The sequence below is a fragment of the Mauremys mutica genome, chromosome 4 (genome assembly GCF_020497125.1).
Source record: "Mauremys mutica isolate MM-2020 ecotype Southern chromosome 4, ASM2049712v1, whole genome shotgun sequence".
NCBI classification, from domain to species: Eukaryota; Metazoa; Chordata; order Testudines; family Geoemydidae; genus Mauremys; species Mauremys mutica.
The window spans coordinates 69,359,733-69,379,223 of NC_059075.1; the positions used below are offsets into that span (position 1 = coordinate 69,359,733).

The following is a 19,491-nucleotide window of genomic DNA, read 5'->3' on the forward strand; positions in this document are numbered from 1 at the left end:
TTCTGTGATAGGTGGAGGAGTTACAGGATATCTAATAAATACCATCTATGTCTGTACTTGAAAGAAGGGAATCTCTTCCCCCAGTTTTATAAAATATTGCTAAGCTAACTAGACACTTTCAGTAAATGGATGGCTCACAAACTGGAATGGCTTCAAAAGCTATTCTCCTTGTTCATGAACAGAGGGTTTTAGTCTTCAGGGCTCTCAGCACAACTCCTTTCTAATGCACAAAACTGACTTTGAAAATAATGGTTATTTCAACTCTGTTCGCAGCTAGTGCCTGGTACCTTTTCTCCTCTGCATTTCTCTCCTTTTTAGATTGTATTTTCGAAACCAGGCAAAAGGTGAGACAGATAGAGAGCGGTTGCTGCTGGCCTTCCAGGTCAGCAGTGAAATAGCCAGTGGGAGGTTCCCTGTCAATAAGGAGCTGGCTCTGGAAATGGTGGCTTTGATGGCTCAGGTGAGCAACCAGCCCAGTGTGCTGTGGGATTAACACTTTTTATTATATTTAACACTATTATAAATGCTGGAGGTGAAGCGGGGTTTGGGAATGGAGGCTGACAGCTCATTACGTCCTCCCCCCGACGTAAAAACCTCACGATCCCCTGAGGGTCACAACCCCCAGTTTGAGAACCCCTGCGCGAGGGAAACCAACACTTTAGGCTTTGTTTTGGACTGTCCAAAGAGAAAGATGTGGTATCTGGTGGTGATCTTTCGTCAATGTCTTTACCTCTGTTCTATAAAGAACCTGGGGCAGAAGGATAGGAGAAAATCCACACCTCTTTCCCCACATGCTTCAATGACTCTGCCATTTTCATGTGCTCTATTGGAGGTGGAAGTTCTGTTGCCCAGTTAAGTTGGGCTGCACATCAGCCAAGCTGTACATTGCATTTCCTCAGTTAAGCAATTATGGCTGGTACAACAGAGATGGTGTTCCTTATCAAACTGCTCGCACACAGAATGAGTCATGTCATGCCAAACCAACATCACTCAAGTAAATTATTCACCATAAACAGTGAAAAACTGAAACTAAGCTAAGAAGCAGCGTTATCCATGTGCAACGGTCTTAATACAAAAAGAGGAGATAAGATAGTTTGTTGCCGCTGCTCCTGCAGGAAGACAGTCATTGATGATGTTTACTGCTTTGACTGCATGTGTGCATCCATCATTCCCTCAAGGGAATTCTTTTCTAGCAAGAGCTTTAGGAAAACACAGACAGCCTGGGAAAGCCCCAAAACAGCTCTGCACAGCCATTCTGATGGAGATATTAAAATATCACAGTTCTGATCTTAGCCTAATGGTCTGAGCACTCCCTGTTATACTGCTAACAACCTAGAACCTCCCTCAGGAAAAGCATTTTGCAGGGTCCTAAATTAGGCCTCCATATGTAAGTTACATGTATCATATTACCATTGTGGATTTGTTCAAATTGTGTGGCAAGTATTGTTGTAGTAGACAGGACAGTTGTGTCTTACTGGACTTTAACTGACCTGCTGTATTGGCTAAAGCAAATGATGAGTCTGTTCGCTAAGCCAGTCAGAGAAAAGTATCCTTAGACACAGTAGGAGGAGGAGGAGAGGCTCTCCACCTTGTTCAAGCAGAGCTTGAGTACAACGGAGAGAGGCGTGATGCAGGGAACCAGTTGCAGTGCCCTGATCATCACTTACTCAGCTCTAGAGTAAGTGAAAGCTGCAAGGAGTAGCTTAATTTGTGCCATTGGCGTAAGATCCCTCTGAGACCTCACCCCAGTGGGGAACATAGGCAGCGAGTTATATGGGCCCATACTCCACCAATGTTAAGGAAGGTGGGCCTGGCTCCACCAATGTTTGGGCTTATATTTTCAGAGCCGTCCCATCCATAGGATGGACTGGGGCAACCGCCCCAGGCCTGTGCTTTGGGGGGCCCTGTGCTTCAGGGGGATGCGGGGTCCAGGGGGGCCTGGCGCTGGCAGCAGCGAGCGACCCAGCCCCAGCCCGCCCCACTCCACCCTGCCTCTTCCCGCCCCCCTCGCCCCCACTCCACCCCTACCCCCAAACCCCCACCCCACCTCTTCCTGCCCTACTCTGCCCTCTCCCCACCCCCATTCCACTCCTTCCCTCAAGCCCCCTCCCTACCTCTTTCTGGCTTCTGCTCCCTCCCCTGAGCCGGCAGAGAGGGGCGGGGACCGGGTCACTTGCTGCTGCCAGCGCCAGGCCCCCTGCTAACCCCCAAGGCTGCCCTGGACCCCGCGTCCCCCTGAAGGCAGTTGCCCCGGTCTGTCGTATGGATGGGACGGTTCTGCTTGGACCCGTTCTGGGCACCACCAAAAATTATACAAACCTGGCGCCCATGGTGGGGAATCCCCTCTCTACCCAGCCCATGCTCTTAAGATCCCTGACATGCTGGGGATTGTGGGGAACGGCTGGCACAGGAGGGAGCAGAGCCATTTCTACCAGCAGAGTTCCCCTAAGCAGGGAGAAATCTCCACCAGCTGCCTCTAGCAACCATGCACTGTAGCAGATGGGGAAATCTTGCTTATGTTGTTTACAAATAAGCTGGTTTCTTATTGGCCAGTTGAGGGGGAAAATAGCAATACATAGAGATCAGTTTTCTGGCACACAGAGTGGCTGGCCCAAATCTTGTTTCACCCTCCACAGACTAAGAAATTTCCTGGGCAGGCCTATCCCCAAGAGTCACTTGCTGTGTATGGAGAAGATATTGGTCCAAGAACTTGTCATTTTTCACTGTGATATAAACCAATACCCTTTAACATTCTGGTGCAGGTGGAATATGGAGACTTGGATCGACCAGTATCTTCAAGCCCTGGGGGGACACCACAGTCCAAAATGCAACATCTTCTCCAACAGATCTTGGACAAATTCTATCCCAAACGTTACAAACAAAACATTACCCCCGAGCATCTCAGGTGAGACTAAAACAGTTCAATTATATAAAATTTTGCTGTGGGAAAAAAAAATAGGCCATTTGCTACTACAAAATACATCCAATCCCTTTTCTTATTTAGAAAGAAAGTTTAAAGAGAAACTGTCAAGAGAAGTGAAATCCACAAATCTATTTTGAGTTCAACATATAAGTATAAAAAGAACTCAGATCCCAGGCAATAGATGCCCTTGAAAGGTGATATACAAACCAACCTAGACTAAAACAGCATTCGCAAACAAGCCACCCTTCTACGCACAAAGGAAACCAGTCTAAAAAACCTGTGTTACCCACCTTGGCTCCAACAATCCTGATATGCCCAAAATCAAAATCCATGCCCTGCCTGAACGCCCCACAAACCACAACTCTCTCCAAATGGCTGGCCAAATAGATGGGCTTTGAAGTATGCCCTAAAGTTGAACAAATCTGGGCTGCTTTGGACCATGAGAGAGTGAATTCTGAAGTCTAAGTGTCACTTTTTTAAAAGAATCCACATCTGTACCAATTAAGCTATAGCTCAGGGGCCTCCACTGATCTCAGCTGTGTTGCCGGGGGAGCAAGGCAATCTCCTAGACAGGCAGATCCCAAGCCTTTTAAGGGCTTTATTGATCAGAATTAATATATTAACTCCACTGGGGAATGAACTGGTGCAGATTTCATATTCTCATAGCAAGACATGCTGCTTAACAAAGAGTCTAGGGCCCTCTGCACCAGCTGCAGTTTCCAAGTTGACTTAAGTTGTAGCCTCATGTGGAAAACATTACCACAGTCTAATTGTGAAGTGACAGATGATGGTGGTACTAAGGTACGCACCTGAGAAATGGTTTCTCTTTGGGAAACAGCCTGCGTTAGACGGGCTTCTACGACATGGAAGAAAGCTACTATTTGAGATTTTGCAGATACTGTTGCACAGTTGCTAGCACAATGGGGTTGTGGTCAGTGACTGGGGCTCCTAGGAACTATCACAATACAATAATAATGTAGAAGCAAAGGACCTCTTTATCTCCTGCACAACCGTGGCATAGGATCCTACCAAATCACTAACTTCACTAACATTTTGAAAAAAGGAAGCCTTTGTTAAAAATTCAACATCACCCCTTCAGTTAAGGTGTGGGAGCTTCCAATATAGATCCTCTGAGACTCTACATTTGGGTAATTACATTTTCCTCCTTGAACATTTTCCACTGTTTCCGTTCTCCATCACTCCCTATCCTGAACTGCTGTGCAATATTGCTCTGCACTGCTAAACTGTTGTGCTTTTGTTGCAGAGGGGGCTGAACTTCTGTGGTAGGTGAAGTGAACCCTAAATGTTATACAGACAGTTAAAAGAACATTATTAAGGTTGCAAAGTCAAACACTCAACAGTTAGAAAATGCCAGAATTAAGGTTGTCTTAGTTGAGCCCCCTCGTGCATATGCATTATGATACAGTCTTTAGTTACAGTATTGCACACTATTCCTCCCTACAGGATCCCTGCCTCGTTCAGTGCACAATCAATGAGCTGCTACTCAATATTTTATTTTCGCCACATTTTCAATGTGTGGCCCCAGGCCACATTTACGGCTCTCTATTCAAATCCTGTTCCAAAGACAGAATTGTTAATTTCTTCCAAGGTGGACTGATTTAAATGAAAGTGATTTAAATTAGGAAGCAGAAAACTTTGATTTAAATCAAGAATTTTAATCTTGTTTTGCATTTGTACTTCAGTTACTTTCCTAAAGAAAGGTTGATTCTGATTGGTTGATAACTATTCAAATGTTGATTTGTAACTAAATATAGCCTTTACACTAAATTTAGTGATTCTTTTTGCTAACCAGGATACAACTATACATGTTTATTTAAGCAACTACATAGCTTAACATACACTTATTCAGATTCAGGTGCCACAGGATTCTTTGCTGCTTATTCAGATTCTTAATTTTTACTTTATTATGTTAGAAAATGGGGAATTATGCATTTTTTATTTACTAAATTACTTTTTATACTTGTGATTTGTCAAGCTGCTTTTTGATGGAAATTTAAATTCAATTAAACGCACAAAAACAGCATTTTAAAATAAGTTTATTTAACTAATAAAAACAATCTTAAATGGGCTGTATACAGAAGAAAAAAGTAAATTTATCAAAATATGTTTTGCATTTAAAACCAACTGATTTATTAAACAAAGAAACTATTGTCTGTAATTAGTGAATTGAACTGATTGTTGTTGGTCACCATGTCCCTTATGATTTTAGAATTAATAGATCTCATCCTCTCACAGTTAGATTTTATTCATAGATTGGAAGAGGAAAACAAGCTTTCCTGCTTTTTCCAACTTCCAGGCAGTTTTGTAACTTTCAATGAAAGAGTCATTGAACTGAACTCATTGAACAAACCGAAATAAAGGAAATATTCTTGCTGTACCTGCAGAAGGTTGTCAAAAGCTGGGTTAGCACTTCAACAACTTTGGTTCCAGGTGCTTAGCTAGTGACTTCCACCAGGTCAGTAGATTGATGTTCTTTAAAATTGGACAACAAACAGCTTAATATGTTTTTTAATTTAATATAAACTATGTTTATAGATTACAGTTCTTCAGATCACCCTGGGATTTTTATTCCCAGGGGATTTTTCCCATTTATCACTCAGTCTCCACTGCTTTCCCTCTGAGTGGACTTTGGCAGTCCCTGCACCTGCTTCCTGCAGTTTTCTAACTCTGACCCACCAGGTCTCCCTTTCTCACTCAGTCTCTCTTTCCACAGGCCCAAATGCCCTTTTTAAACCTAACTGAAGTCAGCTGACCAGGCACAGGGACTCTTTGTGTTCTGTTTGTACAGCTCCCGAGAACAGTGTGGTCCTGGTCCATGACAGGGGCTCCTAGGTGCTGCTATAATAATAAATAAAGTAATAATAACAATTAATATTCACACAGGAACTCTGTGGAAGAGGCAGGGATAGAATCCAGTTGTCCAGGGCAACATTCACCTGCCTTAACTATGAGATCATCCTTTCTCTTCCTGCAGTTCCCTGCCTCATTCACCATAGATCAGTAGTGGGCATCCTGGCTCATCAGGGTAATATGCTGGCGGGCCACCAGACAGTTTGTTTACATTTGCATCCTGCCTGCAGCTCCCAGGGGCCGCGGTTCACTGCTCCCAGCCAATGGGAGCTGCGGGAAGTGGTGCAGGCCACAGGGACGTGCTGGCCACCGCTTCCCCCAGCTCCCATTGGCAAACCGCAGCCACTGGGAGTTCTGGGTGGCTGTGAAAATGTAAACAAACTGGTGGCTTGCCAGTGCTTTACCCTGACGGGCCGCAGGTTGCCCACCACTGCCATAGATCTTCCAATTTCAGCAACAAAAGACACAGGATTCTTACAGACATCAGCCTCCTTCACTACAGAATCCTGATCAATGCCCACGGCAGTTTCTTCCTCTGCACTGAATGAGGGAGGGGTCCTGTGGAAAAAATACTGTCATATAATTAAAGATTGTATCATATTGCATATGCACAAGTGGGCCAAATTAAGGTTGAACAGACAACCTTAATTCTGGCATCTCCTAACTTTTGAGTGCTTGACTTCGCAACCTTAATAATGTTCTTCTAATGTCGTTTTTTAATGTGTAATTTCCTAGGTTTTAAATAAACCAAACTGAATATACAGAAATTCCATCCTCTAGCATCATATTGACACTCACGTGGTTCATCAGCAGGGTTAGAACCTTTAGATCCACAGCACAGACCTCTGCCACTGGAGCTAACAGAGTAACTGTTAGCAACAATAGGTGTCATCCTACAGGACCAGCACTTGAGGAGGCTGAGACACACCCTTTACCAGTGGTTATCACAGATATTTGCTGACAGCAGGGGAATGCTGAGACTCAGAATCTTTGGTTTCCATTTTAGCCTCTGGAGGGGAGTGTGCTCTAGTGGGCACAGATTTCTGCCTGTTCTCCCACAAGCTTGACTCCTTCTGCCTCATCCCTTCCAATCTGTCCCCAGCCCACTCCTGTCTTTTCCCCACCCCGTCTCCTTGTCCCAGTCCTATCCTCCTTGCCTGCCCTGTGCCAGTCTATACTCCTCAGGCTGCTCATCCCAGGCCCTGTCTCCTTGCCCTGTCTCCTTCCCCCTCCAGGCTCACTCTTCAAGTCCCAATCTCCCCCTGACTCCCAATCTCAGTCTCCTTGCCCAGCCAGTCCCAGTTCCCATTCCCCATCTTCCCTCCATCTCTCTCCCAGTTCCAGTCTCATCCCCAGGATCTACATCCAATCTTCACTTCCCCTCCCTACTCCCCAGCTCATTGCCCAGTTTACCCTCTCCCTGGCTCATCCCAGTCTCTTTACCCAGACAGTCCTCGTTCTCCCCCTGCACTCCAACTACTTCTCAGATCTCTCTCTCCTCCCACTGCTCTGTTCTTCCCCCAAATACTGGTTCCTAGTCCCACATTCCTTATCCAGCCAGTCGCAGTCCCCCAAGCTCCTTTTTCAACCTCAGTGTCCCTTCCCCAGCCAACTGGTTCCAAGTCATCTGCTCCGTTTCCCTTACTGAGTCCCAGTCTCCTCCTGGCTCCTAGTCTTAGTCTCCTTGCCCAACAAATTCCAGCTTCCCTTGCCTCCACCCAATCCCAGTCTCCTTGCCCAAATGCCCAGCCAGTCCCGGTCATCCTTCTTCTAGCCCCATGTCACAGTTTATCTCCTTCCCCCTCATCACACTCCTTGTCCCAGTCAAATCCTTTCCTTCCCCTCTGGCATTGCTTTTGTCTCCTCTATATTCAAATCTGACAGCTTCCTCCTCCACACTGCCTGGGCATCAGCGGGGGAGTCATTGAGAGCACAGGAGAAACAGTTTCCCTGCTCTCATTTCCAGTGCTCAGCTCCATCCTGGCTCAGAGCACCCTGAAGCAGCAATTACAGGAAAAGTCTGGTCCTGGCCTAGAGCATGCTCAGTGGCTCGGTGAGGATGGCACATGCACACTTTGGTCACATACAGGACCTGTGAAGGTATGGAGCACACTCACTTGTTCTGTGAGGATGGCGCATGTGCAGCCGGGTTACACGTTGGAGCTGTGAGATACTCGAGCATGCTCACTGAGGATGGAATCTTTGGAGCGTTTAGTGTCTAAAATTGAAGAAGTCTCTGAGCATGTATTTATGACTTGACCAAATCTGGGTAGATTTTCATGGAGATGTGAAAAGGCAGAGCCTTAACACAGAGGCCACTCCCCTACCAAATTTCAAATCCCTGCTCCAAAGCATGGGGTCGCTGGAGCTTTCAAAAGAAAAGGTCACCTGATTTTTTTTAACCTGGATGAGATAATGTATTTTCCCCTAGCCTCCTTCTCCTAGATGACTGAACCGTTTGGCTAAAATTTTCCAAAAAGATTCAGCTTGAGGCAGATGCCCAGTATGGAAAACTTCAGCCTAAATGGTTCAAGTCTGACAAATTTATAAACAACTGAATAAGATCTTATCATAGGATGTCTTGGGCAACCTAAATAATAGGTGGTACTACCAGCTCTGCCTACAGTAGTTTAAAAGACACTTCCAGCCCTTCAGGATGAAAAACACTGTTAACTTATTGTAAAAATAACATTACATTTATTTGAAGACATGAGCAAATGTTATAATGTAACTTGAATTCCCACAGGCGGTTGGCTGACAAGCTGGCTACAAAATGGATGGTGCTGCAGGGATGCTCTCCACTAGAATGCATTAGAATTTATTTGACAGTGGCCCGGAAATGGCCTCTCTTTGGAGCCAAGGTATTTGCTGCGAAGGTAATCACAAGTGGCTTCTTGCTGGAGTACTTTGTTTCTTTACCCCCAAGTTAAACTTGTTCAGCTCAGCTACTATTACAATCTTTGCTAAAAGAGCTCATACCTCATGGGGAAATCCCCACCCCACCCCACTGCCACCACACACCTTTGGAAGCTATTTAGAGGTACAGCACTTTCCATACCATTCCATCTGGCTGACCAAGCTGTATTTAGTTTCCCATCTGTTTAGACCAGGGGTCGGCAACCTTTCAGAAGTGGTGTGCCGAGTCTTCATTTATTCACTCTAATTTGAGGTTTCGCGTGCCAGTAATACATTTTAACCTTTTTAGAAGATCTCTTTCTATAAGTCTATAATATATAACTAAACTATTGTATAAGGTTTCAAAATGTTTAAGAAGCTTCATTTAAAATTAAATTAAAATTCAGAGCTCCCCAGACCCAGGCAGTGTGAGTGTGAGTGCCACTGAAAATCAGCTCACGTGCTGCCTTCAGCACGCATGCCATAGGTTGCCTACCCCTGGTTTAGATGGAATAGAGAAGACAAATATGTTTTAGAGACACTAGGGGTTGCTAGAGTGCCACAAATTACACACAAGCTCTTAGGAGTCAGAACTTGTCTACCGCTTAGTTTGTGGAAGGCTGGAGTGTAAATCTCCCCTCCACTAGCCTGCCAGGCACTAATTGTGTACATGAACCCTGCTGCGACACCATTAAAGTTCCCTAATGGGCAGCAGTAGAGTCTACACCAGAGGTGGGCAAACTATGGCCCGCGGGCCACATCCGGCCCGCAGGACCATCCTACCCGGCCCATGAGCTCCCAGCTGTGGAGGCTGTCCTCCCTCTCCCGCAGCCACACCGCCGGGCAGTGCTCTGGGCGGCAGGGTTGCGCGCTCCTGCTGAGCAGCACTGGCTCCAGCCGGGTGGCGTGGCTGCCAGACACGCTGCTCTGAGCGGCATGGTAAGGGGGCCAGGGCCGGGGGGGTTGGATAAGGGGTGGGGCTCTCAGGGGACAGGGAGCCAGGGGGCAGAGGTTCTGGTGGGCGGTCAGGGGACGGGGGACAATTGGATAAGCGTGGGAGTCTCGGGAAGGCCTGTCAGGGAGAACAGAGGGGCTGGATAAGCGTGGGGTCTAGGGAGGCCAGTCAAAGGGGTGGGGGTGTGGTTAGGGGTCAGAACAGTCAGGGACTAGGAGCAGGGGGGGTTGGATAGGGAGTGGGGTCCCGGGAGGGGGGCGGTTAGGGGACAAGGAGCAGGGGAGGTTGGATGGGTCGGGGGTTCTGAGTGGGGCACTCAGGGGGCAGGAAGTGGGAGGGGCTGGATAGGGGATGGGGGCAGGCTGTTTGGGGAGGCACAGCCTTCCCTACCTGACCCTTCATACAGTTTTGCAACCCCAAGGGCCAAAAAGTTTGCCCACCCCTGTTCTACACGGACAGATACTTAGTACGCAGCAGGCTAGTGCAGGGCAAATTTACATGCCAGCTTGCTGCAAACTGTGTGTTTGTGTAGACCAGGGGTCGGCAACCTTTCAGAAGTGCTGTGCCGAGTCTTCATTTATTCACTGTAATTTAAGGTTTTGTGTGCCAGTAATACATTTTAATGTTTTTAGAAGGGTTCTTTCTATAAGTTATATATTATAAACTAAACTATTGTTGTATGTAAAGTAAATAAGGTTTTTAAAATGTTTAAGAAGCTTCATTTAAAATTAAATTAAAATGCAGAGCCCCCCAGACCGGTGGCCGGGACCCAGGCAATGTGAGTGCCACTGACAATCAGCACGTGCCATAGGTTGACTACCCCTGGTGTAGACAAACCCTTATGGATCAATACTGTGCCCTTGATGACAAGAGCAAACATAGTTTAAAAAATAGTATTTCTTAAGTACCTACCAGTGGGGAAAAAAGAAAAAACCTCTGTAAATCATACCCTGTAGCTAATGACGTGTAAATGGAGAGAACCAATGTTTCAGTTCTGTAGGTAGCACTGTACAACAATCCCTATTCTTATGTGAGTAAGGCAAACAGTATTACCATCCTTATTGTATAAAGAGAGAAATTGAAGCACATATTGGCTAAGTTCACTTTCCAAGAATAACGTCTGTGGCACAGCCAGGAGTCCTGGCTTCCAGTAGTTTGTTCTACCCTCAGGGCTGGCTTTATGACCCGCGGGCCCGATTGGAATACTCGGTGGTGGTCCAGGGCTTCAGCGGCACTTCGGCGGCGGGGGGTCCACTCCGTGTCTTCTGTGGCACCGAAGGACCCCTCCACCGCCGAAGACCCCCAGATCGGGTCCCCCTTAGGCACGGATGTGGGGCCCTCTTTGGCGCAGGGCCTGATTCTGTGGAATTGGGGGAATCGGCATAAAGCCGGCCCTATCTACCCTTTCAACCATCCTAAACTTAGAGACCTAGTCTACTACACCCTCCCATATTAGGGTATGTTTACACTGCAGTTGTGAGATGTGACTGCTACATGTGTAGACATACTTGAGCTAGCTCTGATCAAGCTAGCTGGCTAAAAATAGCAGTGAAGCTGCAGCAGCACAGCTGGCAGCATGGGCTAGGCACCCAAATTGGTACCCAGAGTCCAAGGCAGGCTTATATTAGAATGGCTAGCTAGTGCTCCCACAGCTTCACTGCTATTTTTAGTGAGCTAGCTTGGCTATGTTTACATGTGCAGCAATCAGACCTCCTGTCTGCAGGGTAGACATACCCTAAGGCCAGGTCTACACAGGAAAGTTATATTGGCATAGCTATGTCAGGAGTGTGCAAAAAAACACAGCCCTGACTGACACAGCCATTCCAACATAAAACCCTGTGTATACACAGCTAGGTCAGTGGAAGAGGGCTTCTGTCAACATAGCTACTTTTGTTAAGGGAAAAAACAACGAGGAGTCCTTGTGGCACCTTAGAGACTAACAAATTTATTTGGGCATAAGCTTTCATGGGTTAGAACCCACTTCATCAGATGCATGGAGTGGAAAATACAGGAGCAGGTATAAATACATGAAAAGATGTGAATTGCCTTACCAAGTGTGAGGTCAGTCTAACAAGACAAATCAATTAACAGCAGGATACCACGAGAGGAAAAATAAGGGAGGTGATGTTCCTACACCGACAGAAAAACCCCATGCTGACCAACCATGCCAGTATAGTCTCCAGAGTGCCCTTAATTGCAGACAGTAGTTGTGATCCTTTGGTCTCTTGCTTTGCGATCAAAGTACTTAACTTTCTGAAATGAAATCTTAAAGTAAAAGTACTGTCCTTCTGTGGAGTTTAACTGGAAAAAGCGACAGAGTCCTGTGGCACCTTATAAACTAATAGACGTATTGGAGCATAAGCTTTCATGGGTGAATACCGATGCCTCTGGAAATTTCCACTACATGCTTCTGACGAAGTGGGTATTCACCCATGAAAGCTTATGCTCCAATACGTCTGTTAGTCTATAAGGTGCCACAGGACTCTTTGCTGCTTTTACAGATCCAGACTAACGCGGCTACCCCTCTGATGTTGAACTGGAAGTTTCCTTCAAGTTCAGAGAGCATGCAGGCTTCCTTAAACTCAGTTGCTGTTACCAGTAAAAGCAGGAAAGGTCACAAGCATTTGGAGTCAGTGGGTATACAATAATTCCATCCAGAGTTTAAAGAACAATCTATTTGACACCTTTCTGATAGTTACACTGCCAGAACTATGAATTAGCCATACCAATAGCATGGCACAGAGTCCCATGAGAAGTCAATGGCATTAGCCATAACAATAATGCACAACTCAGTGTCTCCTGTGTTTACCAAACAATCTGAATTGTCTTTGATAAAACAGACTTCATTCTGATGAGATAAAAACCTTCACACATGAGAATGATTCACGTCAAATCATTAGCAGTTCTCAGAGTTTCTTAATTTAGAGCATGGAGTTTCCTTCTCAGGAAACTCTAGTCCTTGGATAGCCTTAGTCCACATCAAGGCTCAGTAACACATCTTGGAGGGGGTCTCATACAAAATAAATTGCTAACACCATTGTCCCTTTAGCTGGAATTCTCTGATGGAGATAAATTTGCCACCTCTCCCAGTGTTTCTGGCATGTTATAAATACTGTATACAGGAAATGACTGTGGAGGCACTGGATGGCTCACGGGACTGGTAATAGGCTGGAGTGTTTTTCTCATCTAAATCACTGGCTCAGATATAGCCTTGTTTGACAGTGACCATTGCTTTCTGATGACCTATGAAATGCATTGGTAATCTGAGTCTAGTTCTTAGGGTACCCCCACAACTGGCATTAATTGGCCTCTTGGCAATGTCGGCCTAGGACACTGAGCTGCAGTACCCTGTTACTTGAGGACGGGACTGAAGCACACTGGCAGAAGACAATGTAGGGACACTTGCACTGTTCCTGTTCTGTGGAAGAACAAAGGATGTCAGCCTCAGACCCCATGATGATGGAAGCAACATAAGAACCTGAATAGAATATGACTGTCAAACTGGCACCTTGGACCAGCATTACATTCAGTTTTCAGTATGCTGACTTAGTTTAATTTTTAAAAGAAAACAGATATTAAAACCATGGAGGTGAACTATTCTCATGAACAGGATTATATCAATCACTGGGATCAGATCAACAAGATATGCGATGATGAAGTTGCTATTGCAAGTTATATAAATTCAGTTGGGCTAGCTGATGTCCAGGAATCTCAGTTCCCCGCCAGTTTGTCCTCCAATACCCAAGAAATATGGTGGAAATATCTTATTTTTGTGAAGCTGTAGAAATGTCTATGTAAGTTATTTCTTATTTCCCCAGCCTGTCCTGCCTTCTCCCTTGGAAGATTGTCCAGTTTGGATAGCTGTGAATGAAGATGGCATTAGCATACTGGATTACAACACTATGGTATGGTGAAGCAAGTTGATTGAGAAAAATAACTTCATCCCTGCAGAAGCACATTCCCACAATTTAGACTCATGGAGTAAAATCCTGGCCACACTAAAATCAATGGTAAACTTCTATTGACTTCAAATGGGACCAGGATTTGACACACAGAAGTTAGAGATGGAAAAGGTTTTCTGTATTTGAATCCTGCATAAAGATACAGGGTCATTACTGCTGAGTCAGAGTGGCAGATGCAATTTGTTAATTCCAATCAGGCTATTAAAATGGTTGGGCTGTCTCTCTCAGAGGCAGCTAGGCACTGGGCTTGCAGGGAAATCTTAGGAACAGCCTAATACAGGGATCAAGCTTAGGCTGAGATGTTTCTTTGTTATCTGAATTACCAATAAAGCTAAACCCCAAACAGGGGCGTAAATTTGGTCTATTAACACTATGTCTACTTTCTATTCAGCGCAGCAGAGCTGCTTACAGCTGTTTTCATTTATTGGGAATCTGATGTTGCCTAGGCAAATAACAAGAGCACTCTTTGGGGAGACTTTTTTCCTTTTAAAAGAATCTAGTTGCTGATTGAACTTTCTCTCCATTGTCTGCAGCACTTAAAGCTATCTTATGCATACCCGTCTGTGCTGACCTTTGGAGGCTGTCGAGATGACTTCATGATTGTAGTCAGTCAGGGGAAGGATAGGAGTTCTGGGAAAAACAGCACTGAAAAACTACTTTTCACAATGGCAGCTGCAAAGGTGGGTATAAGACAAACAGCAAAATAGGTCCCTTCCACCTGGCAGCAGAAAAACTGTGTATTAAAACCAGCTAGGCCTTTGGTATATTTCCTGAGGAATCGTTCCTTTCCTTTCTGCCCTAACCCTCCTGTGCTTTCAACCTGGGAAGCCCCTTATGGGCATGGGCCTCAAACTGATTGATCCATTCAACCCAGCCCTAAATGTATTTGCTCAGCTCTAAATAGAGCAACTCAGCTTTCAGACGTTGCCATGCTCAGCAATTTCTCTGCACATGGGTACTGGAAACCAAAGTTCATTTTCCCTCTAACTGATCTACTGTTAATCATTTTCTTTCTCCCACAGATTGTTGAGGTGACACTTCTAATTGCCAGCTATATTAACTACTGTGCACTGACTCCCCTCCTGTCTCCTGCACCTCCTTCTCTGAGCATCATCTCGCCTATGAGCACAACGCCAACTAAAAAGCTCTGGGAGGCTCAAAGCCAGTGTTTCTTTCCTTCCATGCTCCGTACTACCAAGGGGCCTACACTGCTCTGAGTGCTTGTTCTCAGTGCCTTTGGGTTTCAGTGTTGTTTTTTTGCAAGCCGCCCAATTTTGAGTTGAAGACTGCTGTGATTTTGCTGTTTATGTATCCTATTTTAATGCAGACTCCAGTTCTCTCTCCTTAGTGTGGTATGAAGTATGTTTAGAGGTAATATCCTCTCTTTTCTAAAGACTAGATTGTGGGTTCTGCCCATACTTCCTCTCTCTGCTACATGCTATCCTAAACATTGTGACTAAGGTCATCTTCTCCTCTTGCTGCTCCAATCACGTCACTCCCTCTAAATCTCTTCACTTGCTTTTACACTCCTTCCATCGTAGGGTTGCCAATTTTGGTTGGACATATTCCTGGAGTTTTCATCACACGATGTAATCTTTAATTAAAGATTAATCTTTAATTCCTGGAGACGCCAGGACAATCCTGGAGGGTTGGCAACTCTACTTCCATGTCATGTTCAAGCTGCTCTTACAAGCATGCCCCTTCCCATTCTGGGCTTTGCACCCTGTTTAGGTCACCATTCCCTATGCCTAGAAACTATCTCCCACTTCTTGCGCTCCTCGTGAGCTCTCTTGTATCCTTAACACAGCCCTTTTCAGTAGCTTTTCACCATTCGTCTCCTGACAAATCCTGTCTGTCCACTTCACGTTTGAATCATTAACTTACCTGTCCTTCACCTGAATTAGACTGTAAGCAACTTGGGCAAGGGACTTTGACTTTTGTGTGTTTCAAGCATAATACACAGTGATGAGAACTGTGGTATGAGCCTTGTGCAAGGATACTTCATACTGAATATGGCCAGTATGCCAAGTTTTATATTCCTGGATCAGAAAATACATGCACCAAAACAAGGCAATTACCAGAGTGTAAAGAGAAATATAATGGAGTTTTATAGTGACCCTATCATGTAGTTTAGGTACAACATTAACCCTATGCTCTGGTGAATGTCCTCCATGTTCCAAAGACTTTCCGATGGTGCTCAAATTCACTATTGCCAACCCCAAAACAACAGGTAAAATGGCCAGTCTTTCTGTATGACCTACAATATTTTGTACTGTGCTGCTGAATATGCACGCAGCCCAAGACTACAAGTGAACTTAACCCCACAGCTGTGCTGACACCTCAATGGGATCAGTGCTCAGATTCAAAAGCTGATGCAACCAAGAGCCTGTTCTGACCTGTGGTCTAAGAAAGACATGGAAAGGGAAAAAATAAAAGTTGACTAGATGGAAGAGAAGCTAAGCTAACAAGCAAATAAATGTCACAGTCTGTCTTTGAAGAGTATCAGAGAGGTAGCCATGTTAGTCTGGTTCTGTAAAAGCAGCAAAGAATCCTGTGGCACCTTATAGACTAACAGACATCTGTTAGTCTATAAGGTGCCACAGGATTCTTTGCTGCTTTTGTCTTTGAAGAGAGCATATTATAAAGAAAAGGGGGAGTTTAATACTACTTTAAAACAAAGGATAAGGCAATTTTGTTTTAGTAAAATTAGGGCAGAAATGTGGCAACATCTCTGCATTTTGAGAACTAAGTAAACAGTGAATAGGACTGGAACAGATGTCTGACAATGTCCTTCCTCCTGCAGGACTGAGGTTCCATGGAATGCCATGCTGGTCTATATAATGGACAAAAAGCTGGGTCTCCACCACAGGGCTGTATTTATCTTGCAGTCCCTTGCCAGACATATGCTTTCAAAGAATCTTGGTGTTCACCACTATATTGTATGTATTTCAGGATGTGTTCACTACTGTATAACATTTTACTGCACGTGATCTCTATGAATTGGGATGGCCAGGCAAATGAGTTTTGTATTTATAATGTCGTCCAGCAACTGGTATAGTTTTTAGAAAGAGCTAGACCACACTAATTTCATAGGTGTGGTTACTTCCAAACCCCAGCTTCCACCAGACCATTAGCGTAAGGGGAAGTGGCTAGCAATTATATTCCCAAATACTGTCCTTCAGGCCTTACTAAATAGTGCTGTTTTACCAGTCCCAAAGGGACTCTGTCAAAGTCGGAAGGCTCAAAATTTGAAATTTTTGGTAGAGGTTTCACATATTTTTTTTTTAATTATTCTTCAAAGACACACAAATCTACCTAGGTAGGTTTTATACTGTGCTCATCAATCTTCTAGCTTTCTAAAAAGCTTTAAAAAAATAAAATTGTCAGCTCCCCAGCAGCCACGAACAACCATATAACAAACTATGTGCACTGCCTAGCTGACATGGGCACCCCACCAAAAAAATCCAGCCCCCATGGCAGTTCTACAATAACAAACCTATTCTTGCAGCCCAGCAGTCACAATGAGCAAACTGTTTTGTTATTGTCAATGTGCTTAACCTCGTGCCCATCAGCAACCCAGCAAATTGGTGTATACAACCCAGCACACTACAAGCAACCTTACAAGAAGCCGGTGTATACAATGAGGACATTACAGAAAGGAAACAGGTTTCAATTTCAAGCTTCCAATGACTAGTTAGGCACAAATAGTGAAGAGCATGGAACTGGGGAAATTATCTTGTATGATTCTGAGCAATTCCTTGACAGAATCCTTTTAGGGCTCTAAAATATAGAAAGGCTGGTGCGCTGGTGAAAGTTAATGTGTCAGAAACAGCAGGCTGGAGCTGGTAAATCCTGGAGACCTGATTCGCGCATACTGTATTTTACCCACTTCTCACGTGTTTGGGGACTTTCCCATCACACTGTTGAGAGGAGCTGTGGGTTTTCTGAGTCAAAGAATAATTTTGACAAAATTTTGATTTTCAGTCTTTTAAAAGTTGCAGATATAGTCAAAAAAGTGACTACATATCTTGACATTGTGGGCTCTGGTATTTATTCTCTCTCTGTAATCCCAGTACAAATGAGCCAATTTGAGTCAACTAGGGTTGTTGTTTTTTCAATTTCCTGCACTGAAATCCTCCCCTGGGATATGAGAATCCAGCTGGCCTTCTGCCTCTTACACTATCACCAGCAACAAAGATTCTTCAGTCTAAATTGGGCTGTTACTTGTGTTAATGATGCCCAAAGCCCTACAGGAGTAACACTTGTTATATTAATGATTTGACTCACAGGAAGCAGAGAAGTTGAGTAAGAAGGGGGCCATTTTTACTGTCATTTTTCTGACCATAACTGCACTTTAAACTTGACATCATGCCATGTTGATCCTTTAGGCATTAGATCTTGTGAGCATTCACCAATACTTGAGCATTTCAGGGAACACCCCCACTTTGGTGAATGGCACCATATACCTCTTATTTATAGCTTACCTGACTTCAGAAAACTGTTGTAGATAGCTTAACTATTTTTTTGATTCCTTGGTAGAGAATTTAATTTTTTTATTTTCATCAACACTCTTGGCAATGACTGGACATTTTCTAAAGTGTAAAATGAGATACTGAATAACAGAAGCCTAACTGCTGTGCTGTATGTAAAAGGATAACTGTGAGATACTGTGAGGTTTTTTTTTGTTCTTAATAAAATGCAGTTGTCAGTGACTCAAGCTGTGTTTGTTTCATTATAGCATAATCAGCATTTCAGTAGTAGTTTGATGTCAAATTGTGACTTAACCTTTTAGGAGCCAAAACCAGCCTGGATGCAAGTAGGTACATTAAAAAGATGGCCTTTTCTTGGCTTCTGGGCATCCACCTGCTTCAACTTTCCCATTCCGACCCACTGTTTCTCTCTGGTAGGCCTCCAGCTCTCAGTGCTTGGGGTCACTGAAGTGACTTAGGCCTCCAGCTAAAGAACTCCACCCCTTCTGGCATTAAAAAAAGAACTTTTCAGCACTCTTCAGACTAGGTAGTTCTTCCTGTTCACTCAGCGGGCACCCTCACTGGGCTATAGGTCCTCTTCTACCACCTTCTTGGGCTCAACAGTCTATTTGCCCTGCTGGCACAAAATCGTAGATGGGGGACTTCCTCCCACTTTCACTGAAAGTCCCAGCCCAGACCCCCTAATTGAGCATCACTCTCTTCAACATCCCTCTGCACTATCCTGCCCAGATTACTTCCTTCTGGCAATACCCCTCCTCACGGTCTTTCTCTATCCTGTCTCTAGATCTCTCTCAAGTCTTTTTCCAGCTCTGTTCTACCCAGTGACCTGGCTGTCTCCTGAGGCCTACTACCAAAGAGAAACCACCCCATCTCATACCTTCATTCCCCTCTCTCACTGAACCACAGACTGCTTCTTACATAGTCTTGCTAGTCACGTGAGTTCCTAGTCACAGGACCCCAAACAATCCCTCCTGGGAATTACACTTCCCATGGCTTCCCACTCTTAAAAGACCAAACCTCAATTATGCCTGGGCTTACAGCACCCACTCTTAAAGGATGCAACTTCATTGAGTTCAGCGAAGTCCAACAAGCTTATACCAAGGCAGGATTTAGCTCTTAAAGTCTGTACAGCTCCAGGTGTGACCTCAGTAATTAAGACATGAATTAAAGTATGGGTGAGAAACTGAAGCACAGACAGGTTAAATGACTTGACCAAGGCCACCCAGAAGTCAGTGGCAGAACCCAGAGCTCTTGCCTTATGGGCTAACAATTAGTCACATGTAATAAGAAGGCATTTCTTTCTAAAGTGTAAATTTAACATTTTCAGAGCCACTGCCATCTTAGCAGCTGGAGCACTGCATACTGACACACTTAGCTCCATTTTTATGAAAAATG

General features: G+C 44.7%; 1 protein-coding gene across 5 annotated transcripts in view; it reads left to right on the forward strand.

Annotated features, from left to right (window-relative positions):
- The window catches only part of PLEKHH1 (pleckstrin homology, MyTH4 and FERM domain containing H1), an 88,521-nt gene extending 70,203 nt beyond the window's left edge, over nt 1-18,318 (forward strand). For 3 of the 5 annotated variants that reach the window (XM_045014326.1, XM_045014325.1, XM_045014327.1), the window contains 6 exons: nt 319-460; nt 2,763-2,905; nt 8,541-8,670; nt 13,463-13,549; nt 14,140-14,286; nt 14,629-16,138. In XM_045014326.1, coding sequence (XP_044870261.1) covers nt 319-460; nt 2,763-2,905; nt 8,541-8,670; nt 13,463-13,549; nt 14,140-14,286; nt 14,629-14,823 — 844 coding nt within the window. In that variant the 3' untranslated portion in view covers nt 14,824-16,138. Of the gene's footprint in view, nt 1-318; nt 461-2,762; nt 2,906-8,540; nt 8,671-13,462; nt 13,550-14,139; nt 14,287-14,628; nt 16,139-16,409 lie in introns of those variants that run through there. The other 2 variants (XM_045014328.1, XM_045014329.1) reach the window with 2 other exon arrangements.
- Nucleotides 18,319-19,491: the final 1,173 nt, after the last annotated feature.